Raw genomic sequence first — 27207 nt, 5'->3', positions numbered from 1 at the left:
TCCAAGGCACCTACAAGGAGCATCAAGATCTTGTGTTTCACTGGGAGTTTAGCAATCCTATCGCTCTTCTCTCCGCTGTCAAGCAGTGTTACTTCGCAACGAGAACATACACAGCAAGAGATGCTTCTTATAGCAGTTCCTGCGCAGGGGATTAGTCCTGTATAACTAATTCGTAATCATTCTTCACGTAGACAAGAAGTGTATATTCTGCATTTTGATCAACATTCAGGTGTCCGCAATGGATCCATAAGTGATGTGCATTGCAGTGGTTTTGAGATGACAGAAGTACGCATCAGGGAAATGAGAATCACTTTGGAAGTGCTGTTTGCATCTTCTTAGGCAGAAACAAATGAAATATATTAATATGGTCCTAGCTGCCATCTGAGCTTCTAGCAGTAACTGGGAGCTTAAGGTTTTTAGCCTTTCATGTTACTCTGGGAAAGAAAAACAAGCTGTGATGGATTCATCTCTAATAAAAAAAGAAGTTGCAGATGTTTGTAGTGTCGTTCTCCCTTAACAACCTTTAATAGTATAAAAACATATAGGTTTGTATAAAATAGTATAGAAACATATAGGTTTCAGGTTTGGCATGTTAATTTGTGGTAGTTAAGTATGATTAAAAATGGGACAACAGGTAAAATGTGTGTCCTATTTAGGGCAAAGGTGCTTTTCCCATTGATTTCGGGAGTGTCAGAATTTATCTCGTGTGCTCTAGTATTTGATCGTGGTTAACATTTTTACCGTTGGTTTTTCAAAGACATTTGAATTTCAGTTTTGTATTTGTGTATGTATATGTGCGCGTACACAACATAGGAGATGGTGTGGTGCTAGTAGTTATTCTTCAGCCTTAAATGGGATCTCCTTCAAGAGCCTGTTGAAGTACGCTCCTATGTCAAGCCTCATCGAAATGCTTGATTGACTCCAGCCTGAAGCTGCAAGAGGTTTCTGTCAATGTGAATTCCTGTGCTACCTTTCTCTTCACCCCGCTGTGTGTTTAGAAGGATGGTCTGTTTTCTTAACTGTAAAAGATGTGGAAAATGTGCTGAAGTTTGCTGAAAGGAATTTAAAAGGAAATATTTTTGTCTTGGCATGTAGCGCAGTTGTAAAAAAGAATCATTTTGATGACATCCATCTGTTGCAGATTAAAATAGGTTGGAATCGGTGGCTGTGAAGTGAGTTTGTGCAGTGCGATAAGCAGGGCAACCAAAATACATGCACTGGAATGGATCGGGTGACCGAAATAAATTGCTTTGTCGATCAGTATTAATAAGCTGGTACTGGGAGGCTTTCAGGGTATTCTGAGGATGCAAAAGAGCGATCTTCCTTCTGGCAGGGAGGTGAAGTGAGATGAGGCACCTCTAACCACGTCCCCACTGAGCAGCCTTGTCCGCCGTCTCAAACCCACTCCTACTGTGTAGTTATTTGAAGCATGAAAGCCATTACTGTGTGCCCATTCCCAAATGTTTATTCTGGTCAAATATCACCTCTGTTGCACAACTTTTTGTTCTCCTGGAATCAGCAGTTGCATTAATAGCCAATTTACCTGCATGTGGGTTTGCACGTGGGTGAACACTGACGTGCGTGCTGAGTTCAGATAGCAAGTGCGATTTTGTGGCACCGTGGCAGACAGAGGTGAGAGGGCTGAAGCATTTCATGCTCCCTTGCTTAACAGTACCTCCCAAAACCTAGCTCAAAAATGAAAACATGGGTGTTTTTTCTTTTCCTCCAACCCATAAATGCTAAAGGGACTTTGAGTGTGGCTTTACGAGTGCAGGCAGTTTATGAGCAAGCATGTTTGCCACATTATCCTGGATTTAGATATTCAGGCTTGAGTACTTCATCCGCTTTGTTCCATGGTTAGCTACAGTTGCAGTCCTGCTCAGTTTTGTGATTTTTCAAAAATTATATATTTTTTTACCCATTTATCATGTCCCAGTTTGTCACAGCTGATAAAGTCCATTCACTGGATTTTTTTTGCTCTTGAATATTTTTTCTCCAATACGTGCCACTGTGCTAAGCCAGTACATTTGGGGTGAACATGCATTGCAGTGATAAAACCTAATATGCCAAGTACAAATCCAAAGCCAATGTTTTGTATGTATGTATGTATGTATGTTTTGTTAAGTATCCTAACTGATAACAACAGGTTAATTCTTTTCCTGAGTTTTGTGCACATATGCAGAAAACTAGGCCTAGGAAGTTTGATACATTTTTTTTTTCTTATTGTTTAATATGATTTACTGTGATTTCTGTCTTGTCATTGCTTCTTCCTCAGTTTTGAACTTCAGCAATTATTGCACTTTTTTGCTCACTCTGGCAGGTTGGCAGTTCTTTTGTGCCAGCATTGTCCTGTTTAGGTATCTGTATGTTAATAAAAATGCAATATAAAGTCTTCACAATATTTATTAACCTGCAACATAAAATGTGGAAACCTTTCACTGTGATGAAACTGTGGTCTCTTTTAAGCAGGAGCTAACTAGAGATGTTTTTCTTCTTGTGTTTTTACAGTCTGACAGCAATGCAAGCTTTCTCCGAGCTGCCAGAGCTGGCAATCTGGACAAAGTAGTAGAATACCTGAAAAGTGGAATAGACATTAATACATGTAATCAGGTAAGATATTTGAAGGACACAATTTCACAAGAGTGAAGTGCAGGACCCCCAGTGCCACACCTAGTTTTTTCAGGCTAGATTATTTCATATAGATGTTTTGATTTATCTCAAGCTATGTTTTCAGGCTTGTTCTTCAGTGAGATTTTCCTACAGAAAGCTGTCAGTGCCTATAGAATTGTGTTGCTTTTGTAAAGTTCTGTGTAAACCTTTTTGGGCTCCTCTTTCTTACTAGTATCCTGCAGGTTTGGATATATACGTTAGTGGAGTACCTGTAATCCAAATTTAAGGTATGTTTTGGTAGTCTGACGTGAATGGACCTAATGTTGTGAAGTTCCATTTCTAACTGCAACAGTGAGCTCTGTATTGTATTTCTACGTTGAGTATTTCATACTCAAGTTATGCAAAAACATTTTGTTCTAGTTGAGGAAGTAGGTATGTAGCATTCTTCAGATACAGGTAAGTACAATGAAAATAAACCTGGATATCAAGTTGAAGGTTGTCAATATTTTTGGCTGGTTTCTTTATAGATAGGTACAGTGTAAATGTTCTGAGGCATCTGCGTCTTGCAAAATCTACCTCGCTCCTGGTCCCCTTGGTTTTGTATTGCTGTGACAGGGTAAGATTAAACACTGTCTGAACAGCAGATTTGGAAAGCTGAGGCCCACCCGTCGTACAATTTTTATCCCTATACTGGTAGTCTCATTCTTTTGTTTGTTTGGAGAATTGGGATGCTGCTGACATTCACATTTTTTTTTTTTTACACTGTTAGATATTGCTTTTTGTTTAGTGTATCCATTTTAATTGTAATGAGACACGGGTCCCCAGGTAACAGGCATTGCCCCATTTTAATGAAAGATATTATTTTCTCCAAAGAACTTGAATCCCTAATATTGGTTGGGAATCAGTAGGTATTGCAGCATGTATGCTACCATCCTCTGCTCATCTGTCAGATCGCTGTGATTAATAAATTCTGCAGCATGACAGCTGTCAGGTTTATGGTTTTGTTTTGTTTTAAGCTCTTTTGAATACTTCTTTTCTAGCATCTGCATAGCTGCAGGGGATAATTTAAAAGAAATTTGTTGCAAACATTTGTCTGAAAGACAGTGTGGACTGGCATTGTTTGCAGAGCCAAGTTGAAAATCATGTAATGGTATCCTAATGCTTATGTGTGAAGACATTGCTTGAAAGTTTTAAAGGGAGGTGTGCTTGAAGGAGTAATAAAAGTGGAGCCGATTGAGACTAACAGTATCTTTTCAGGCAATAGTTTGCAAAGATGAATGTGTTAGTGTTTGACTAGATTTCTAAATTGAATTGCAAAAACATTTTTCAGTCACCTAAAGAAGTTTCTGGTAAAGATTTTCACATTTGTTGTATTACTATGTTTAAACATGGGGGAATTTTTAGAGTCTGGGGTTTCTGTCATACCTAAAACAAGAGTTGTCTTCCAGGACACGCTCTCACTGATACGATAATGATGACAATAACTTAACAAAGAAATTGTAGGTTTAAATTTGTAACAAATTTAGAATTATGATTTTTTCAGAAATAAATTATTCTGGCACTATTTGCAATACGTTGATATGTTTCTCCAAAATATAGATGCAGTTTATGTTTTCAGTTTTATACTTTGTTTTTCAGGGCTTGTTATTGCTTGGATTGCTCATTAAATAAATATGAATGCTGGGAAATGGGCTAGGAATTGAATAATTCATACCAAGGAGAGCAGATGTTAGCAAAATAAATCATTAAATTTGCACAATATCTGTGAATTTTGTTAATGTGTTTTTATTCAGAACATTCAGTTAATATTTTAGTAAACAAATTTAGAACTTCATTATTTACGTGTACGCAAACTTAAATTTTTTAAAAAATTATTATTTTATTTTCATTTTTTTTCTATTTTATGGTGAAAAGTACCAACTAAGCATCACTTAATAACCTAAAGACAGAAACATGATGGAAAGTATATGTTTTACTGAAGAAAGGAAAGGTAATTCCATTGTTGTTCAGCTCTAATGAGGACTTCCTTTGTCTGTTGGCTATTTAATGCTGAAGTTCTATCCCGGCCTTCATAAAAGTTTCGAAGGATTTTTTTGCAACTGCGTAGTTAGTGCATGACCTCAGATATTTTCAGTGGGTTCTAAAACATGTCTTCATTTTCAAGTCCAAGGGAAGCAGCAGGAGGTTTTAGTACTCCTCAGTGCCAGTCTTCTCCCCTAAGAACATTTGCTGGAACTGTAGAGGTAATTGTTTCACCAAGAGCAAGATAAAATCCGATTCAAAATGTGCACTCCCATGGTAGAAACAGCACAAGACAGCCTGGGCATTATAGAAATATTGTATGCTTGCTAGTTTATCACATTGAAAGCAGTATGCTCAGCCCATTGATTTTCCTTAGCCTTTAATCATGCTGTCCCACGTGAAGCACCTGATCCCCAGTGACCTGGGGTGCGGAAGTCTGAGGCTTCCCCTGCTATTTTTGTGAGATCTCAGCCTGCAAGTAAACATTCATTCAGTGGGTAGTATTTTTAGCTAACCAGCTAAGTTGTGTCCAAGCAGATTAACATCTTGAAGCTCAGTTGCAGAATCTCTAGTCAAATGATAATTAGCATTGCAATCCTGATTACCTTCGGATGGTTAGAATAGCCATGATTTTTATTCTTTTTTCAAAAAACAGTTTTGGAAAACTGTAAACTCAAATATGCTTTTAACAGTATTTAGATATGTTTTTATTGCTGCTCAATGTTCTCTATAAAATAAATTATTTTAGATACGGCTATAAAAAGGTACTTGAATGTTGTGCTTAAAGTGCTACCTCTCACTTCAGAGAAATTACTAGTACTGTAAAAACACACTATTAAGGTTCCACCATTGATATGACTGCAGCGTGATAGAACATTTTAGATTGGTTCTTTTGTAACTCTATTCTATAAATCCAATTACTTTTGCTTCATAGCCCAGGGACCTAGGTTTGCAATGAGTGACTAGTACTATCAAATTTAATAGCACGGTAGCTGTGACTTAAAATAAGTATGCAAGTAAGTGTCTGCAGCAGGCCTGCATAATGTCTTGACATTTGAGTGAAGTCAATGGCATGTCTTTGAATGGGGATTTGAGAACTCAAGCTTTATGGTGAACACATTTCTCCTAACTAAAAGCCAGATTTGATCAAAATGACCACAAACTGCATAATGCCTAGAAATTTGGGAAGTAAAATTGCTTCTAAATATTGTTTTTAAATAACATGAAAATGAGTAAATCATTCAGTAGAAATTTCATATTAGCTCTACTTTGTAACTCATGCCTCATGAGATGGACTAAAATTTCAGTGCCCCAGGTGAACAGAAACTTCAGAGAATGTTTATGTTCATAGCCTACAGCATCAGGTTGAACGTGTTGACAGCACAATTTATTCTGTTTTACCCCAACAGTGAAGAGCTGTAAAGAGGAAGCATTCACCTGGTAAAAAGCATTTATTCAGGGAAAGTTTGGGAGCCAAGGAAAGGGCTGAACATGCTACTGCATCATGTTATGTTCCAATTTGAAATACCGTGTCCCAGTACTAAGTTATTGGAACACCCTGTGGTTCTCCACTACTACCCAAGCAAACCTCAGTCCCAAAGGCCTTGCTCCAGGCTGTCCACCGTGTTGTGCACAGCTTACTCATGGCACCATGCTAAAGGACACAAACAAACAAACAAGAAATACAATTGTTCTTTAATTGCCCATGGAACCAAATTTGTGTTGTTTCAGGAGGTTTCACCCAGAAAAGAATGAGCAGAAGCCATGTCTTTGGGACCTGGTGCTCCGCACGGGCCCCGGAGAAGGCCTAGGGGCAGGTGGGGCCTAGTGTGGCGTGCCCAGCCTGCTCTAGGGAGGCCTTGTACAGACCGCATGTAGGCTGTGCTGACAGCAGTCTGGGGCGGGGGGATACCTTTTTTTAATTGTTTTTATTTGAGAATGTGAAAGTTTTTTTGTATTCTCAAATTCTTTAGATCCTTAATTCTCTGGTAAATTACTTACACGTTCATTTTAAAACTACGTTTAAATCCTAATTAATTTAATTTAAGAATGCAGCTTGCTGCTAGTCTGAAGAAGGTTGTTTTCCTGCACTGGAGCTTTATATTATCCAAAATTTTATGTATACCACCAAGAAATCCTCAGTAAAAGTCCTTGCCCCTTTCTGATAAGTGCTGACATTCGGGCTTAGAAAAAGTTTCCCTTAAAAAAAAATAATGCTGTTGGAGAATATCAGATAATGCTGGCTATGATGGTGAAATGTCAAAACTAACTCAAAAAGCCCCCACTTGTGGACACTGTTCATTTCTGCAAAAGAGTAGATGGAAGAATGAGAAATGAAATGATCTAAAATATTTTGAGACATTATCTTCCTTGCTGAGGAAAAGCTGCAGATTATTACAGCAGGCATATGTCAAATGGAAGTTAGGATATAAAAGTGAGAGAGGTACAGTTTGCTGTCTGTGTCAAATAATTTAATGATGAGCAGGAGAAGAACTGGGACTTTATGCGTGCTCCTTATTGAAAACATACAGAGACAATCTTTTCTTACTATCTAGAAGAAAGTTTAATTAAAGGACCACCTGTCAAGAAAACACTTGCTACAGGGGACCGAAGCTGGTGAACTTCAAGGAGAGTTAGGAGAGATTAAATCTAGACCTGAGTTCTTCTGCTCTTCTCTCAGAAGTACTTCTCACAAATATTTTTAATACGTCCAATACATTTTAAGTCTTAGCAATAAACAGCAACATTAACAAAAAGACCCACCCTCAGGACAGAGAATATTTAACACGTGGAAACATCAAAAGTTTTTTAGTTTTTTCTAGTGTTGATTTTCGCTTGCTTGCTTAGAGCAGAGCAAGACTAGGGTTGCTGTAGATTCATCTTCTTTGAAAAGTAGCTCCCTTCTGCAACTGGCTAGCAAAGTTCCTCTTTTGTAAGGGTATGTTAACAATATTGTGCAAAGCAGTGGCTTCTTATACATTGATACCTTATAGGTGAAATCAGAGCCAGATAAATGCAAGCACAATATGTAAATGCAAAAGAATAGATGTTGCATAATTTCTTATAAAGAATGATATCTGATAAGATAGAATTAATATCTGAAAAGATAAAGCATTCCTGGATGACAGATGATGTTACCACCGCTAACTTTCAGAATCTGTGGTTTTGCATTGTGGTTAAGATCAAAACTGGTTTTATACCTGTGTTTATCAGGGTAAGAAAAAAAAAAAAAAGGATGACTGGTGTGCAAAAAAAAAGTAAAATCTTATATTATTCAATAGTTAATATTACCCAACATCTAGGTTGGCTCAGGAATTTTCTACACTATGTGAAGTCTTTTGAGCTTTTGACAAGCAGTACAAAATGGAAATATTAAAATAATCCCTTCAGACCTATAAATAAAATTAATGTTTGGAATGCCTGAGCCCTGGGAAGCTAGGAAAAGCTTTCCTCTGTGTACTGGATAATCTGTTTCACTGCGGATATGGATTATGCTCCGGGGCTTCCCAAGCACAAAGAATGAACTCCTATATCGTAAGGGCTAGAGAGTATGATTTCTTAGCCTTTGCCATCCATTGAGCTCATACAGCCATTTTAGCTTCTTGCAAACTCCAGCTCTAGAAATTACAAGAAATTGCTCACAAAGCTGTCTGAAGTGGGTTCACTTAGCTTTCAGTAACTAAGACCACCACCTTCCATTGAATAAGTAAGCATCACTGGTGTGTTTTAATTTTATTAGGACTGGAAGCATACTTTTCTTCTAGAGGGTAGGGAATAAGGCATGGCAGCTGCTGCTGAAGCCTCAGTTATTCCTCCTCCTTCAAGGGGTTGGAGTGGGGTGTCTCTAGGTTTTGTCCCAGCAGTCTAAGGGGAAAACCTAACACACTCTGCAAAACATAGGAAATGTAATTTGTTTTAAAAGAGTGAGGTATCTGCATAGTCTTTAAAACTTGAAGCCTCATATGTGCATTTTTTTTCTCAGTATAATGCTATTTTTAGATTAGATGACAATTCAGTAAACAATAATTAATGTTAAGAATAAGCTTTACTGAACAGAGGTAACACAAGAAAATGCTTTCTTCAGTTTTAGCAGTTGTTTATCAGTTCCTAAATTTTCACAGAGCTATCTTTATAGATGATAAAAATACTTCCCTAGTTTAATTGTTTCCAAAATCTGATGGAATTTAATGTTTCTGAGTATATTAAATGCAGGGATTAGTTGTTACATAATTATGTTTTGTTGAATGCCTCCTTCAGCTCATGTCAAGTTAAATTATTATGGAATTTTCCCTTTAATCTGAATTCAAGCACAATTATCTGTTCTGAAAATCATAAATCATTGATATTTCTTTATTTCTGGAGAGATTTAGAAATGTCTGTGGGCAAAATTACCTGCCTTTAAATAGTCCCTTTAAAAAAAAAAATCTAATAATTAGCATTTTATAGGTTGAAAAACTGATAAGCATTAGAAATATTATTCCTTTAAGGCTATTTTCTATATTTTATGAACCTAGGTATTTTAAGACATGGCTGTTATTTCTCGTTAATGTAGCAAGAAAAACCAACTTGCTTCTGAAGTATATGAATCAACCCTCATAATGTTGGCTAGGAAAATGAACTGTACTTTTATAGTATGCATTTATAAAGCCCTTTTACTTTGGGAGCTCCAAGCTCTAACAGAAATCAGACCCGCAAGTCTAAGGGTTCATCAGCAGTTTGCTGTGTTTTGAAAGAGAATTGGTAGTCCAAAATGCAACTTACAGTATTGTTTCCCTGCCTTGTCGTTGAGGTTTGTCAGTTTTCACAGTATTAAAAATGAGTTTTGTGAAAGGAAAAATGCATGATGGACTTCTGACATTTGTTTTGATTAAGTGTTCTGCACTCACAAGGAATGAATGCAAAGTCTGAAGAGAAGAGGGCTCAAATGGTAGGTATTCTGGAGGGGTCTTCAGCTCCAAGGCTTTTAAAACTTAGGTCTGTTTGGCTTTTGCTCTCATTTTGATGTTTTCTTCATAGTTTGGTTGGTGTCTTTATTGCTTGAGTCTCAGTGAGACAGAGCACCAGCTATTAATTACTCCCTCATTTAGCAGCTAACACTCCTAGTAGTGCTAACTATAGACTGAAGTAGCACTCCAGTCATAATGAGGTCGACAGCATCACTTGTTGGTAACTCAGTAGGTTAATTCATTTTCATTAATTCATAAGCTACAAAGCAACATAAAGGGAGAATTTTCATAATCTGAAATTATTTTTTCTTCTTTTGCCACCCTCTCTTTTATTTTTTTGTGATACTTTGGGAAAAAAAAAACTTCAAAAGACTTTTTGAGTGGAGAAATCCATGTGCAGTTCTCCAACGTGCCCTCTCCCAAACCCTTCTAGAAAAGAGCCTGACCACATGCACTTTTGAGTTGCCTGAGAGATTTTTTCAAAGGAGACTATTTGCAGCAACCTTAGGCCAATATCTTAAAGAGATGGAGAAAAGTATTTGACTTTCACAAAGACTGCGATGCTGTCTTTAGTCTGAGCTGGTGAGCTCAGATGCCCTCAACTCTGTAAGAAGTTGTTGAAACATGTACAGAAGTTAGCGCAACCATGCAGAGCTTTTAATTAAAAAAAATACTTTTTAACTTTAATTGTGTTTGTAAATTATGGTTTGCTTTTGGCCTGTTAGCAGATGTGTAAGCCAGTGAACACATCAATGGCAGCAACTTGATGGAAGTGCATTATATTTCATGCTTCAAGAAAATGTCAAAATATTCAAAAGTCAAATTTAATTTTTTCATTTTTATTGACTTTCATGATGCTTGTTCTATAAGTTTCATAAATGTCATTCTGACTTCGTGTTGCAAAGGCAGGGATGATTAGAAACTGCAACACCGTCTGAATAGTGCCACATCCAAACTTCCTTCAAAATCACGGAGAATTATACAGGGTCAGACTTGTAGTGTAAAGTAGAGAGTTACTTTTGTTAATAGACATTCTTGCTTCCTAATGTTCTGAAGTATGTAACAGCAAGATACAGGAGAAGCAGAAGCATTTCTTCTGGTACCAGTGCTGATTTTAAACGTTCCTTGAACTGTAGATTGCTCTGGTGCTCTGCCAAGAAGTCACCTTTCTGTGGGGTCAGTTTGCTTTGGGTTAGACAGGAATAGTATAAGCTATTAGTGCTGCTGGATGCAACAGCAATCTGAGTGCTGTGCCTGGAGGAGTAATTGCACCAGGCAGTGTCCTGAAGAACATCCATTCAGTGAGGGTCTGGTCCTGCTGCAGCTCAGTTCAAAGGCGAAAGTACCATGGACTTCCTCAGGTAATTTTCAGACGACAGCAGTGATACCTGGTGCCAGTCTTCCAGAAAAGAAAGCAACTGAAATTCGGATGGATTAGAAAAGTTTGGCGATTTTCCCTGGAGTTCACAAGAAATTTGGAGGCTTTTCTGGTGCAAATATGTAGGGTAACACCAGAAGTGCTGTGAGCAGTAGTGGTATGCGTGCACGCTCGTAGCACTCCATGGGATGCAAAATGCCAAAACCTCTACCATGGTGGCAGAGGAGAAAAAGGACTGAGGGAATCAGGCTCTGCAGGGAAACACCTGAACAGCCAAGCTTGTGAGGTTTAGTATTATGTTCTTTTAGGAGAGTTAGAATTACAAATGAGCCTCTTGGGGAAAAAAAAAAAAAAAAAAAATAAGTTATGGTATATGTCTGCGTTGTTGGGAGGAGCAGCCCAAACGCTGTATGGTTTTGCTTAGCAGACGACTAACTTCATCTCTCCCCCACCCACAACTTTTTGGTAGGCATAGGAGAGAAAAGGGAAGTGTCAGAAACCTTTGTTTTTCTGCAGTACAAGAATGTGGCTGACAGGAACGGAGGAGTTGCATTGATTAAATCTGAGCTTCCATCATCATAAGTAGCAGGGATCGGCCTTGTGGGCTGGGAAATAATTACAGCATTGGTGCTGATTATGGAGGAACAAAGCTTGCTTTAAGGCTTCAGTCGTGCTGGCCCTTAACATTCAAAGTGCAATGCTTGCTTCTGCTGCTGCTTGGTTTAAGTAATTGCAGAATTTGAATGCATACCGTAGGAACTGTTTATGCTGTAGTTTGTTTCTGTAGCCTTTTTACTAGACCTCATTGTATTCATTTTGCTTATGTTTTAATAAATATGATAAGTAATATTGCAAAGAAACCTAATCTGTTCGGCAGCATTAGCTTTCAGTTACTTAATGTGGTGGCATTAGGTACCTCTCTCAGGTACAAATACAGATATTTCAAGAGTTTTCTTCTGGTTTAGCACCAGGACAAGCTTTCCTTTCCCCACAGTCTGCTGCACGTTAATGCAAGGCAGCAGCTCGTTCTGAACTTCCTGCAGCCAGAGGTGTGAGAGTGCACATAACTTGTGTCGGCCATGCGGTGTTTCAGTTTCTGTGCTGTCATTTGTGGAAATCAGTCTGCCTGCAAAGAGTGAAAGAAGGCTGATACAGACCACAGAAATGCATCAGCTGTGTCCAACTGTAAGGAGTCAAAGTTGCTGTTCATACTCTCATAGGAAGTGTTGAGGACTGAATTTACTAGATTAGATATGGGAACAGCTCATTGTTTTCAAGCAACGAGAAGGGCGCTGTGTGTTTCCTCACAAAATACTATTTCAAAACTTGAAACTGCTGTAGGTAGTAGTTGTGGTTATTTTATTCTCATCTGAGATTAAAAACAAGGAAGATCAGAGCTGCCTGAAATGTTTTCAGCTTGCAAAAAAAAGTCCTAGTCATCCTGATGGTTATGGTCAACCTCACCACATAAATTTTGACTTGAAATATATTCTTGATCCCAGACATGGCACTGTTGCCAGCCTTGGACTCTGCAGTGCTGCGGTAGGGCTGTTCCTCTGGAGTAAGAAGGATCTGGTTACTGCTGCTTCACCCCCATAATGGGATTTGAAACCACTTTTCCCAGTAACATTTCCGAGCTACCAGGCTGCATAAGGGTATTCTTTGCCTTTTGGCAGCTTGTGAATGTAGCCTTCCTTCAGCTCCTTTGCTTTCCTCACAGCTGCACTTCTGAATTTGACCACAAAATCTGTCCGTGTTGCATGAATGTAGAATTAAATAGATTTACTTCAGAAACGCATCTGGATTGGAGTGTCTGCAGCCATTGGACCCACTCCCATTAAATGCCTCCTGTGAAGTGCTAAGTGCTTCAAAATCCCACCAGGAATTACGAGCTCAAGCTGCCTCTGAGGATGGGCAAATAAAAGACTAGAAAGCTGCTTGTTGATTTCATAATTTAAATGACTACCAACTACTGTGAGACAAGTGATAAAAGCTAGAGTGCTCAACTTGCTGCAGGTTACTCAGATACCTGAGCACCGCTTGTGATGCTTGCAATATGGAAACAGCAAAGTGCTTGAGGGCAATGGCAGTATCTGTCACCTGCCTGATGTACTGTGAAAAATAACACAGGATTGTGAAAAATAGGTTGGCAATTCTGTTACAATAGACTGCCATTTTATATTTTTCCCTGCTGGAATAGAGTTAATAGGAAGAGGAAGATACAGTTTCCATAGCTGAAATTTATAGGAGATAAAGTATCCTATTTGATATGAGAGGGATTTAAGTGTTAATTTTATTAGATTTTTTCCTCTGAAAATCCTAGTGCTCATTTCAATCATGTTCTTGTCCTTTTTGAATGAGGTTACAAATCCGCAATGTTTAGTGAAGACCTGCTCATCGGAAACCAGCAGATGTGCTAAGTCAAAGACCAATACACCTTGCAAGCCACATATAATCCTGTTCTGATCGACTTGTGTGAGTGGTCTTCTGACTGATACCAGTAATTCCAGAGAAAAGAGGGGAGAGTCCAGGGTTCAGGACTCTCCCCTGGGAGAGCTACATCAGCCCGGGAGTATCCTAATTCAAGAGACACGTCCTGTGTAAATTTGTCTAAGTCTAGTGATTTCTCAGTGATGATAATACCTCAGTAGGGATAGATAAAATTACAGTAAGTATAAGGTAGATGTGCACTCAAATTTTGAAATAATGGGCTCCCAAGGTGTAGTGGTCCGGGGAAATGTGGAACTATAAGAGAGGAAGGAATCTCTTAGGAGAATTTGCTGGCTGAAAATATGGTTTGTTTTGATGTCTGTTGCTATGAGAAGCTTTGTCACACCGCGCCTTGGCTCAACTAGCCAAGTCAAAAATATCTGAATTATGTAGACAGTCAGCTAGCAGATGTAACAGTATTCCAGCTACTAATCTTCTTCTTATACCAGGGTAAGGTAGGAACATGTATCTTCAGAACTGATATTTGTAACTGATATGGGCCTTGTGCTTACAGAATGGACTCAATGCTCTGCACCTGGCAGCTAAAGAAGGCCATGTGGGACTGGTACAAGAATTACTGGAAAGAGGGTCGGCTGTGGATTCTGCCACTAAGGTAATTCACACAAGTTTGTAAGTCTATTCACAAAAAGAGTAACTCGAATACATGGGAGAAATTTAGAAAAAAATATTAAAGTACAAAATAAGATGATAATATAAATACTTCATTGATATTTACCGTGCTGTTTCCATTATGGTCTGTGTCTAAGTTCTTGGCTGACGCTTGTCAGTTCTAATTGAAATGGGGAAGATTACTAATACAATCTGTTTGCAGGGGAAGAATTTTTTTTAAAAAAAGTGATGCCAAATTTATTATTTCCAATGACACTTGAGTGAATATAGCTGAAAACAGTAGATTTTTTCAAATCTGTGAAAATTGGTAAGTGAATATATCGTATCCAGAGATACATGCCCAGTCTTTGCATTAAGTTACTGCCACTGTGTCCCTGTGGGATTCTTTTTTTATGATTGCTGATGTACAGGACCTCCATCAAGGTTGGCACTTGGTTATCAGCTCAAAGTGCTTCTTGCTGAACTTGTTATTTCTGTCACTGATAGAGAAACAGCAGTTTCCTCCTTCCTTCAAAAACATCTTTAAGTCACCCCTCAGTGAAGCTGCTGATAGAACTACCAGCTTCCAGATGGGACTTTGGGGTTTTGCTTTGCTTTTATGAGCCTTAGGCACTTGGTCTTGATTGTTCAATAAAGTAATTTAAAAAGCTGGGGATGGGAGACTGGCCTGGAAAAAATACAAGACTCTTACAAAAGCAGCCGTCTACCACACTGCTGCTGTTTTCCAGAGATGTTTTTTATTATGCACTGCGTCTCTTAACTTGAAGTTAACAACTTTCAAAAATATGCTTTTTAATTTTATGCAGATTAGAGAACAGGAAAAAAAAAAAAAAAGGTTTATCTTCCACTTCTAAAAGATTGGTTTCTGTCACTTAAGTTATATCCTCCTTTTGGGCCTTGTACTAGGAAATCTCATTTTACACGTGATTCACAGCTTGAATGTTAGGATTCCTAGACTCCTCTCAGCTGCATTCTACAGGGCATGATCTCTAGAGCTGAATTAAAAAAAACCTGTTAGCCCATATTATACTTTATCTAGAAGTTTGTTCCAAACCCAAATCAAATTCTGTAATTTCACTCAAAAGTTATGTTGGGGTGTAAGTGTTGAACAACCACAGAAGAAATCTTCATGGTTACTACTACCAGTTCTATCCCTTTGATGGTTATGGAACATCATGAAAATGTAAGGTAAAACTGTACTTAAAAATTTAAGGACTGCATGCTGGATATTATGAAAGAACTGCTGGTTAAAATGATTCTTAAAGAAAGAAATGTCTTTTGTTTTTTACCTCTTTATAACAGAAAGGGAATACAGCCCTACACATTGCATCCTTAGCAGGACAAGCTGAAGTTGTCAAAGTTCTGGTTAAGGAAGGAGCCAATATTAATGCACAGTCTCAGGTATGATGCTATTTTCCTCTTTCTTCTAAAAGTTATTTGGTGAAATTTAATGAAGTAGGTCTGAGGTGCTAGGCGGTGTGATTCCAAACTCTTTTGATGCCATACCTGACCTGGTGTTTCCTGTAAGTAAGTAAAATAAAAGTAAATAACAAAATGAAGTTAAGTACTCACTGTGTGATATATAAACTCACATTTTTGTTGACTGAAAACTCTTAACAATAAATTATTTGTTTCAGAAATCCTGCAAAGTGATTATCCTGCAAAGACATATTACATCATATGTTTTCCTTATATTTGGTGTGCCGTAGTGAGGAACATAAATTCTCAGACTTGATTTATAAAATTGTTTTACATGGTTATTTGTGGGCTAGACATTTGCAGATAACTTACTCAGGCTTCTGAACTCATTCTTTCTGGGATAAGATAGAATTTCAGTCAAAAGTTTCAATCAAAAGGAATGTACATTTGAATTTGGGAAGTGCACCTTGTCCTGGTGGGCAAACCAACTGTAAACAGAGCCCTGTTATTTCCAGTGACATGAAGCTTGTCTATTCTTCCAAAATGTACCAGAGAAGGTGGTGATGTTGCCAAGACTGACTGATAGCCAGTTCTTCTCTCTCCAGTTTGGTCAAGGCTGTAGCAGCAGCTGCCTCCCTGCTGTGATTTCAGAGCTGTAAACAACATGTGCTCGATTTGCAGTGAACAACACACTGCAAAGGAGCTAGATGATGGTTTGTTTTCTGAGCTAACTGTTCCCATCTCCTCAACCCTCCTGAACAGACACACTATTATCACTGCGGAGCAATTGGCCAAGTTATCCTGATGCATATTTAAGATGCACACTATTTCCTCTATTGAGGATTAGGAACAATTTATCAAATAAATTATTTGGTTAATGTTTGTAAATTCTTCCTTTTTAACTATGGCAATTGTCTGTAGCTATGGAGAACAGGACGTATGGTACAGATGAGGACTATATATGATGCAGAAGCTGCCATCTTTATTCCAGCAACATCTCTGTAACTCATCTTGTCTGCTTGTGACATTCTCAGAAATAAATCATTGAGCTAACAGTGTTCCAGTTGAGTTCAAGTGCGTCATTCAATGACTGCAAATACCATTTTTGCAGTAATGGTGTAAGCTATGACAAGGAGGAAAAGAAGTCACGCTTCAGGGGTAGATTAATTTCAAATTGAATTTTCCTAGCACTTACTGTCTATAGACAAAATAATGACCCTTAGCTTAATCTTTCTGGGATACATGAGCAAAACAAGAGAGCGATGTGATTAAATGCTGTAGTTTGAAACTACCTTGGTTGAAAAGAAATTGAGGAAACGTAGCTGGGCTTGTGTGAGATGCTTTTCTCAGTCCTGTTCTGTAGAGCTTTCTCTTATCAGTAGGAACACAGCCAAGTTTGTGAAAGGATTTGATTTGTCAGAGTCCATCCTAAGTCTGACCACCTTCACATCTTGCTGGCCCAGACCTGGGAACCTGCTTTTTTCTTTTTTCTGTTTGCTGTCATCATAAGATGGATGGTATAAAGTAAATGGAGGCCAAGAGATGAATCAATAGGACTATAAAACAAACAGGTCTGTCTGTACTGTCTTTACATTTTATGACGATAGAAAGAAATTGAAAAGTTCTTTAAGATGCCTTCAGTCCAAGATTCTTTGACTTTTTATTCTTAATTTTGCGTTTTGCCCCAAAACTGTGGTTAAAGAGCTCTCTCGGGACAACTGTTGGTCACTTATTCTCCATCCTCTACTTACATTAAAGATAAGGAATGCTGTAATTCCATTGCTAAAAAATTTAGGAAACTACTTTCTTAATGAACTTATTGAAAGATTTCTGCATTCATTTTTCATCCTTCTCATTGTATAAGAAGATGAACTGATATATTTAATATTAGGATTTTGAGCATAGTAAGAGAAGTAAAGGTAAAAATGATACTTTCATGAAGCATCATCCCTCATAAATACTTTTCTTTATGCTTGAAAAAGAAATAAAATTTCCTGAATGTGAAAAACACATTCTGACAGAATTGGAAGTTAATTTCACAGATACTATTTTTTATATGCTATTCTAGTTTTTAAACACATTTATTGTTAGCAGTGAATGTTCTGTGTAATGTGTGCAGACCTGTTAACAGTAGCATTGGTACTTCAGTTACCATCCAAGTGGGATCGATTCAACAGATAACAACAGGCATTTAGAAGATGGCAGTCGGCAACCTGGCATAAACACTTGTTTCCTGCCTGCTGAAATCTGTATCTATCTGTCAGGAGTTAGTTTTCAGAATAATGGGGGAGGGATGCAACGTTATGAAGATAGTCCACAAAACGTTTGCAAGTGGGGACATATTTAGACGTGAAAGAATGCACTCCTAAGGCAAACCCCAAAAGGCAAGTGTAGACTTGGCATTAATGAACAAAGATGAAATGAAGGACTTTGATTAGTGTTTACAAAATCATTTTATTTTTAAAATAAAGAGTCATAGCATTTAAAGCAAGTTATTCAGCTTTACGTAACATGGGTTTTTTGCCCACCACTGTAAATTCATAGAGTCCTGGTAGAGCTTTACCATCTCTGGTAGTTGATGATTTTTCTCTGCCAGGAGAAGTATATGTAGAGTGGTAATGTGGGAGTTCTGGTGAGACTCCTGGTTCAGATTGTGCAACGTCTTGCTGTGTGTCTGGATGAAACTAATGAACACTGCTGGCACCTCAGTATTTGCTGTTTAACCTGTGCACCTCATAGCTGCTGGTGGATGACGCAGATAGCAGTAGAGGGCCTGTACAAGTGTGGTGTCATCTGATGGAAGGGATTTTCCCCACTGCTGCTCACTGGTTGCCTCCAGACAGAACAAATTCAAACTGCTGTGATATATCTGCACTGGATTTGTGGCACGTTGCCTTCATTTAAAAAGTCTCATTCACTTGAATTGGAGGGTGAGTCCTTAATGCAGTGTGATCCAGCTGCTGGCTTTTGGTTGTGTCCTTCTAGCCTGCTACCCTTTTGCTGAGGAGATAGATTACAGCTGCTTGATTATAGCTCCTTCCGTGCCTGCCACAGACAGCCACAATTACCCTGACAGAGCTGCTGCTGCCGCCATGAAAGGTGTAAAAGGCCTATATGGGTAGTGGCAGCCTGCCTGAGGTCCCTTTCAGCAGCAGCCAGTTTCTGTGTTGAGCCTTCCTGGCCAGGTCTTCCCACCCCTAGTCCCTGTAGGAGCAGTCTAGGTCGGTGAGATCAGGTGGGATGAGGAGTTCAACACCTCTTGCTGCTGCTGAGGGGGGAATTGCCAGTGGAAGATGTCCCCACGTAGGGGCCATTGCATCATACAGTTTCCTGGACATAGCACTGTCAACAGCCCAACAGTAAACAACTGCACACAGAGAAAGAGGTGAATGACCTACCTAGATCTGTCTTCTTCTTGGTAAATGTTGGATGGATGCACTTGGGTATTATCTGTTGATAGTATTCAGCATTTTGAGTAGTACTTGTGCGTCTGTCCTTTCACACACGAGTTCCCAGGTAGCTAAAAATTGGAATACGAATGAATAGATGTTGCCTATGGGATGGGTGGAAAGGATGTATGTTTTTGGTCAGCGCTCTGAGCAGGCTTCTAAGAATTTGGTTCTAATACTGATTTGCCAGAGACTTCCTGTGGAAGATTAGATTTAAAAGTTATTTCTCTGTCTTTATGCTCTATGAGGATAATGAATGCTGCCTTTCTGCTCAAGATTGGATTTCCATGCTCAAGAATCACATTCATCATAGGCAATAAATAAGCTAAAAAAAAAAAAAAAAGAAAAACAGACTTCAGTGTTAATGAAGAACGGACGTTTGATTTATGATGAGAGTCAAGCCTATGTAACTACAGCTGGTTGAAAGAGATAAATATGAAGTTATACGGAAAAAGGAAAAGAGAATGCCTGAAGAGAATGTGAATACTCAAATACCATTTTTGTTTTTTGTCAAGCAATATGGCATTGATAAAAAGAATAAGAGAAAAAATTAATCTTACCAGGTTTAATTAAGAAGTTCTGAAATGAGCAAAAATACAAGTTAAAGGCAAAATTTATTTAAAAAAATAGAAATGATGACTGAAATGCTCAGTTTCTCTTTCCTAGATTTTATCTCAATTCCATTTTTAAAAATAGGTGCTATATTGTCACTCTCAAATCTTTTAGGAACAGTTGTTGGTATTGAGGGTGCATTACATCCTTTCCTTGGTATCTCTGCTATTTCACACTTTATTTTTTTTAGGCCCCTGCTAAATGCCATTTGGTGGTAATGATTTAATGCCAGTGAAGATACTCAGATTGCTTCATAACTTCCTCTTTAAGGAACTTGGTATCTGTCAAGGTCATTCCCATGTCCAGTGATGAGAATTTGCCATAGTGACAAAATTTCTTCTCTGATTATGAACTGATGGATAAGCGAGCATTCTAAACACTAGTTTCTTTAGCTTGCAATTTTCTTTTTCTTTTTACAGTTAAATTACATAAAAACACTGGCCTTTATCAAAACTTACCAGAAGTAACATCTCAAATGTCACACTGATTCCCCTGTTCCTTGCAACAATGAAATAACAGAGTTATCTCAGAAAAGGCTATTAAAAACATTGCAACCACTGAGATTACAAACCCCATCTGTGCTATTTGAGGCTGTTAAACATTCAGGACTTTGATTTTATGGATTTTGGTTTTTATTAGATTGCTTTGCTTTGCCCTTCAGTTTTCTGTTGGCCTTCAGAACTGTTATTTTGTTCCTCTTCCTATCTTTTTAGAAATCTGTTCCTTTTGAGCTAATACGTCATCACCACCTATTTTTAGAAAAGTAATTTCTATTTTGATACAAAGCCTAATTGCACAGTGATTACTAATTGAATGACTCCACTTTCACCTGTGTGCATATCATTTGAGAGCTGACATCTTCCCTCAGTATGTTTCAGACAAATGCTGAAATGAGGGCAAACCCAGAAATGGCTGAAGAGATGCAGAAGTTACTGGTCCTTTTCAGGAGACCTCTACATAGAACTTGACCAGTGCACAATTGTTTGGCTCAGTTAGTTGCCTTTTGCTACAAATATTTCTTGAAAAAATATATTTAATGAATATCTGTAAGACATCCACTTGGTTGATTCTGCTCATGGTTCAGTGAGCAGATCTAGATATGCTTCATCAGGTCAGAAATCAATCTCTGCATTTTCTCTTTTCGATTTGACCATGATTTTTGGTCGTGTAGAGATCTGACCACACACATTCTCTGTTGTCCAGCCCAGTGGTCTCCTCCTTTCACAGCCAGATAATTTCTTTACCCCAAACAACCTGTTACCGGTTTTGCCTGTGCATTAGAACAGTAATCCTTCTCCATAACTGTTCTCACAGTGAATGTCTACTTTTGCAACATACTATGAATTCTTATGTCAATTCTTGGTCTTTTTTCCAGGTGGAAGAAGTGTCACCAAATTTAGTCAGTCCAACCCTTCCCTTTGATGAATTAGTATTTTTCTGTTAGTTTCTCTTAAAGTCAAACTGTATCATCTGAGTTATGTATAGGCATCAGAGATGCCTGAGAACTGGAATATTAGTCTCCCAAGTGTGATGACGTCCCTACTGCAATAATCTTAATAACTGAGTCTACGTCTAGGCTTGTTCCCTGCAGCAATAATGCTGACATATGCTGACCACACATATCGTGTGGAATGGATCTACCCTGACCTTCTCTGTTCCGGGCAAGGCCAAAAAGGTCAGTCTAATATGAAGAGTCGCACCTCGTAATATGAAACAATTCAACAAATGTCAAGTGATTGAGGTGCAAAGAGCTGAAGAGTAAAAGGCAACAAAAGGAAATAGAATTCACTCCTGTTCAGTAACTGTAAGGGAGCTATCATATCCTGCAGTCATCTAAGAAACACTTCCCATCAATTTTAGAACTTCTGCACTTGACCTTAGAAGAAAGCGTGTTCCCTATTAGCTGCTAAGGTTGTGCTTTGACCACTGCTTCATTTAGGGGCCCTGGCAAAACGATGAGCCTACCTTTTAATCATCAGATTATTTAAAGTGACCCAGATACAGAAAGCAAGGATTAGATAAATCAGTCCTCCCCCAAGCTGATCTTGTTATTTAAAAGCCCTCTGGTTTCCTTTCCTCTATATCCTTCTCTAAGCTCGTTGCAAACACATTAGCCAAGAAATATTTTGTGTTTAAATTTGTCCCCATTACCATTGCCGGTTCCCTGTTAAAAAACACAGGAGATGTAGCCATCGTGACCACTGGAGTATTCTTATCCAGACTCTTTGTTGGATTAAAGCAATCCCTAGAATAGCACAAAATTTCCACCCTTAATATGCTTTCCCAAAAATGAGCGATAAGAGAGCTTGTTGAATGTCCATATTCAGTGTTACCGGTGAAGGGAGGATTTAGATGATTGTCAGAGAAGTGATCTGCTTGTCTCTATCAGGATGCCCCAGGATTTGCTTTACCAGGGATTGCTCTGCCTGTAGTTTGTAAAGATAATCTTACCATCAGAATGGACTGTATTTTGCAGAGTATTTGGTAACCTATTACGACAAAAAATGTTAATCCCACCAACAGGGCATTTTGTTTTTTATTGGTATATTCAGAGAGACAGACTCTTAGCTGGTGTATATCAAGGGGAGTACTTTAGTTGCAGTTCATCATTACTAATGTAATAAAGGATCAGGTCTATTATGCCTTCCCTGGAAAAAAATAGTAAGAATTGCCTTCTGGAGGATTATGAGGATTTTGAGAGACGTAAACAAAAGTAATACGTTAAGAACAATGAAGGAACAGATACAGTTATTCATCCTCCCTTAAGCTAGTCCAGGTTTCAGCTGCCTGTCTCTTACAGTGACCATCACTTAATGACAACCAAGAGTTATTCTTGATCGTGAGGTATGACTTCAGGCAGCCAGTGAGGTGTATTTGAGCAGTATGCCTGTGGTTGCAAGACAGCAGTGGTGCTTACAGATTTGCAGGGAATTACAGGGTAACAGAGAGTAAACATAAGATAATGATTGTTGGTATCAGAGTATTAATGTGGGACTTTATCATTTCCCTAATAATTCATATTGTTAAAGGAAAAACAGTCCTAGGAGGGTGCCCAGTTTATGATGTCACCCAGAGCAGAAGGAGCGTGGTGATCTAGAAATAGAGGACTGGTTGGCTTTCAGTACCTGTTCTGAGGATCAGGAGCTCTTGAAGAACAAGGAGGGTACTGAGCCAGTTTGATATGAGTCTGTGGGATCCCGTTGTGGCCCCAAAACAACTGAACTTGTCAGGGTTAGGTTTACAGTTTAAAATAGGCCAAGGGCGATCCCCAACTATTACAGCGAGGTTTAGTACAGATCTTAGAAGAATCTCAGAACCGCACCTGAGACTTTGTCTCCAAAGTCACTGAATTGATCAAATAATTATCAGGTGTACAATAGCACAGTATTTAGCCTTTGGTTGAATGAATGCCTATAGAGCAATGCTAATATATATGGGATCATAGATTAATGTAGGGTGGAAGTCACTTTGGAGACCTTGTGGTCCAACCCTCCCCCTGCCGACCTGGGCCAAAAGCATGGCCAGCTTTGAAGTTACACCCAGGGACGAGGTTAGCTGGTTTTGTTTAGGACTGTGCCCTGTCCATTTTTTGGTATCTACAAGGACAGATCCCTCAGCCTCTCTGCACAACCTGTTCCAGTGTTTGACCACCCACCCTGTGAGGAATTGTTTCTTTTTATCTGTTTGAATTTTTTCTTGCTTCATCTTGAATCTTTTGCCTCTCATCCTTTCACAAAACCCCAGTTCTCTCAGTGTCCTCTTATGTCTCAGACTTCAACCCCTCTTACCTACCTCGGTGGCCCCCCACTGTATTTGTTCCAATTTGTCCATGTTTTCCTTGTTCTGATAAGCCCCCAAATGGACATAGTTATCCAGATGCAGTTTTACAAATGCTTAATAAAGGAGAGTACGTTCTCCCCTCAACCAGCTGCTATATACTGATGGCCTGTTCAGTATTAGTGAGAGGATTTAATATTTATAAGGTCAATATAAGGCAGTCCAGGCCCTTCCTGTATCATAAGATGATGCCCTTTATCTTTGTATTGGAGCTGGAGTGGTGGTGTTTTTGAGGCAACTTCTTCTAGAAGAGGCAGGAAAATTAATCTTTCCTATTCTACTTACCTGTATCGGGGTCCTTCTCAGGAGGAACATAAGGGGGTGGTGTGATACCAACATTTTTACTATATCATAATGCAGAGAATCATCTCTTATATCTTCAACCTGCTTGAATAGAAATCACAGCATCAGACTTGGATCACATTTTCAAGATTTTTTAAACCGACATAAGAAATAGCCATGTAATATAAATAAGTAAATAATATAAATAAGTAAAAATGCACATTCTCATGGAATAATGTCCTCCTTCTAGAAGCCACAGTCTGCATTGTGTGTATAGCAAATGGAGATTCCTGTACATCTATATGTACATTACAGATGTGCAGTTTGACGAGTTTTGTATTTCTGGAATGAGTGCTATTGTCCACTACTGTCACTACAGCTAACTAGATGAATAGCCTGCCATAATGTATGACATGTAAAAAGGTAGCTCGTCTCTAGAAAAAAGCAAACAAACAAACAAAACAAAAACAAACAAAACAAAACATGTTTTACTTAAATATCATAATTTCTACCTTGTACTTTGACGGTCTTTAACTAGTAGATTCCATTGATCCAAAGGGAGGCGGTATAAGATCTTGTAATACATGTTTCACAGCCAACACAGTCTGAAAACAAACTGAAAAGGTTTACAACGTCTCTTAATCTGTTTTGGTAATTTGCAATCTATTTGGTTTAAGCTCCATAAAAGAAACTCGTACCAGTGGTGCAGATCAGAACTTAAGACTTTCATTTAAACAAATAGTGTTTTTTTTCCAACAAATGATATGATGGAGAGGTGTCCTGTAAGATTTGTTCTTCAAATACACAAACCTGAGGAGCCTGTATAGATGAGCCTATTAGCTGGAAAGGTAAGGGTTTACCAGACCGACGTGCCACATTTCACCCAACTGTAATGATGCAATCTGAGACAGTAAAGAACAGGAACTGGATTTGTTATCCCCTTCTATTTGTGAGAGTGTTAGATATAACTGAGTCAAAACCCAGTAAGTGCAAATACTTTATTTATGATTTTAGTGCAATATTGTCATCCTTTCAGCCCATAACCATATACATAATATATGTCTGTATATGTATGCTTCCACTTTACTGCAGATAGAAGGCAAACCCCAAGTGCTGTTTTGGATGACTGCCCAGAATTCAAATGCAAGACTTCGCCCTAGCTAAGCTGGTCCCTAACCCATGCCCAGTATCAAGGTTATGTTTCCCGGTGCATGACTAATCTATTTTCTTCCCATTATTCCCCATCAGCCCAATTCCTATTACAGGCTTCCTCTTCGTAAAAATGACACTTTCAAAGCACAGAACATCTTGATTTCTGCCTGGCTGTGTTTCAGACTGTTGTTACTTTCCTGTTCCTGCTGGGAAAATCGTGATATTTGAAGCCCTAAAATAGAATGCTTGTGCTCTTTAAGTTTGTCACATAAGCTAGAAAGTGACTTACAGTAAAATGCACTTCCCAGGAGAGGGGTTCTTGGAACTGCAAGGCAACAGGTGGCAGATGTATTAGTATTGCCTGAATCTGCACCGCAGCTGGGGGTCTGCATTATCTCTCACAAACCAACTTGGTGAGCACCATAAACCCAGACCTTTTTTATTCATGGGCTTTATAGTTATCTCATTGCTGTAGGCATAGAGTGGAAAGCACTATTTATATTACTAGAGAATGTGAGACAGCTGAAGAGGTGCTATTTTTTTCTATGTATCCTTCTGTGTCACTGCAGGTCCTTTTACTTGTTTAATTAGTACAAATTAGTTTTATGGTCTGTCAGCTCAAGCAGATAGATGGTCTGTCATTATTTCTTTTGTTTAACTGCTTGGCCCCAGAACGCAGAATCACCAGCCTCTCTAAGTCCAGTAATTCCAGCCTTTCTCCTAAGTGCTTTTCTCAGCTTTAATTTTCACAGTTTGTGAGACCCTAGTGGCCTCCGAATCTGCTGTGTGTATTGAAGGCAAGGATTGTTACCAAAATGATGAGCTAACACTTGTTAGGGAGTTAGTCTACAGTAGGTCAGAATCCAGTGGCCTCCTGTACCCTTACAGTTGTGCCACTTTACACCGAATAGTTCTATGACTGCAAATGCTTACATCTAATCTGTGCATCACCCTGTTTACTGGCACTTACCAGCTTTGTTAATGAAGAAAAAGATACCCCTAGAAACTGAATATATACTAATGTGCTGTGTCCTGCTCATTTTGAAACATCAACTCTGTCCGAAAACATAAGGCACTTTCATCAGTAACATATCCACAGTATTTAATTTAGCTAGTTGCTAATGTATCCAAAAGATGCTTTTACTCGCTGTCTCTCTTGTGAGGTGGATTCAGGACAAAACCATGCAGCAGATACCAGTCACAGCAGTGCAGTTAGAAGGTACAGGAGGACAAGAGGTGAACAGAGCACATGTTCCTCCCAAATGTCTCAGTTTGAACCAGATGTGAAGCTGAAGCAAATTACTTCTCTCAGGACAAGGAGAGGACCTTGAATTACGCTTCTCAAAGGCGTGATCTGTTTTCTTACTGGTAGTGGTTCAGTTCTTCTCCGTATGGTGGGAGTAGAACCCAACTCAATGCTAGGAGACCTGAGGAGAACAAACAGACAAATATCAAACTGTCATCTGAGTCGTGTAACGGGACATTTTACACAAACAGATCTTATGATAAAGTATTGAGAGGTAAAAGCAAGCAATGCTCAGGTAGTACGAGTCACACATCAGTAGCATTGATCTGAAGGCTTGGTCGGTGCTACAGGCTTACTGGAGAAAAAAAGTGATGTAGTTTTCTAGGAGTTTTAGATATTTTCAACTTGTGAAAGTCTGCTGAAATATCTCAGTCTAAGTATAGTTGCTAACTATGAGAAAATCATTCTGAAAGTTTTTAATGCATATATCACTATACCGTTAATATTTAGGGTTACTGCCATATCACACTTCTGGATTCTGATGTAAGCTAACAAAAAAAACAGACTTTTAAAGTAGTTACCTTGATCTATCCTTAATTCACCCTTTTAGGCAGAGAATCTCTCCTGCTAAGATAAAATCCTCTTATGGAGAGTATATTTTTAGACTGGCTGGGAATAATGCTCTGGCCATAATGCACAACAAAGTTCTCACAATTCCAATATTGTTGATTCTTTCATGAAGGTTTTTGCTACCAATTTCTTGGTATTATTCAAGGTGTGTATACCAAATTCAGTTTGCAGTGTTGGATTTATTTGTAACTCACATATTTTGTGGATTAAAATTAATTGCTTGAACAGTTAGAGGATTTTTCACTGAATCACAGAATGTCTGAGGTTGGAAGAGGATTCATGTGGTCCAGAACACCCGCTCGAGCAGGGCTACGTAGAGTAGGCTGTCCAGGACCATGTCCAGGAGGCTTAGGAAAAAAAAAAAAAAAAAGTTTCCTGATGGTCAGAGAGGACCTCCTGTGTTCCAGTTTGTACCCGTTGCCTCTTGTCCTGTTTCTTATTTCTTGTCCTTTCCAATGCATGACATTTTCCTGCTTGAAAAGGGAGAACAGCCGTTGCTGGAGA

The 27207-nt window shown here is 38.6% G+C and overlaps 1 protein-coding gene across 50 annotated transcripts in view; it reads left to right on the top strand.

Moving 5' to 3' along the window:
- Positions 1–27207, top strand: part of ANK2 (ankyrin 2) — a 351779-nt gene that overhangs the window by 200964 nt on the left and 123608 nt on the right. For all 50 annotated transcript variants that reach the window (XM_035325572.1, XM_035325573.1, XM_035325569.1 and 47 more), the window contains 3 exons: positions 2509–2610; positions 13961–14059; positions 15379–15477. In XM_035325572.1, coding sequence (XP_035181463.1) covers positions 2509–2610; positions 13961–14059; positions 15379–15477 — 300 coding nt within the window. The remainder of the gene's footprint in view (positions 1–2508; positions 2611–13960; positions 14060–15378; positions 15478–27207) is intronic.

The sequence above is a fragment of the Oxyura jamaicensis genome, chromosome 4, assembly GCF_011077185.1.
Source record: "Oxyura jamaicensis isolate SHBP4307 breed ruddy duck chromosome 4, BPBGC_Ojam_1.0, whole genome shotgun sequence".
In the NCBI taxonomy this organism is placed as follows: Eukaryota; Metazoa; Chordata; class Aves; order Anseriformes; family Anatidae; genus Oxyura; species Oxyura jamaicensis.
The sequence above is the reverse complement of the archived record's forward strand: the minus strand, read 5'-3'. Positions and strand labels throughout refer to the sequence as shown.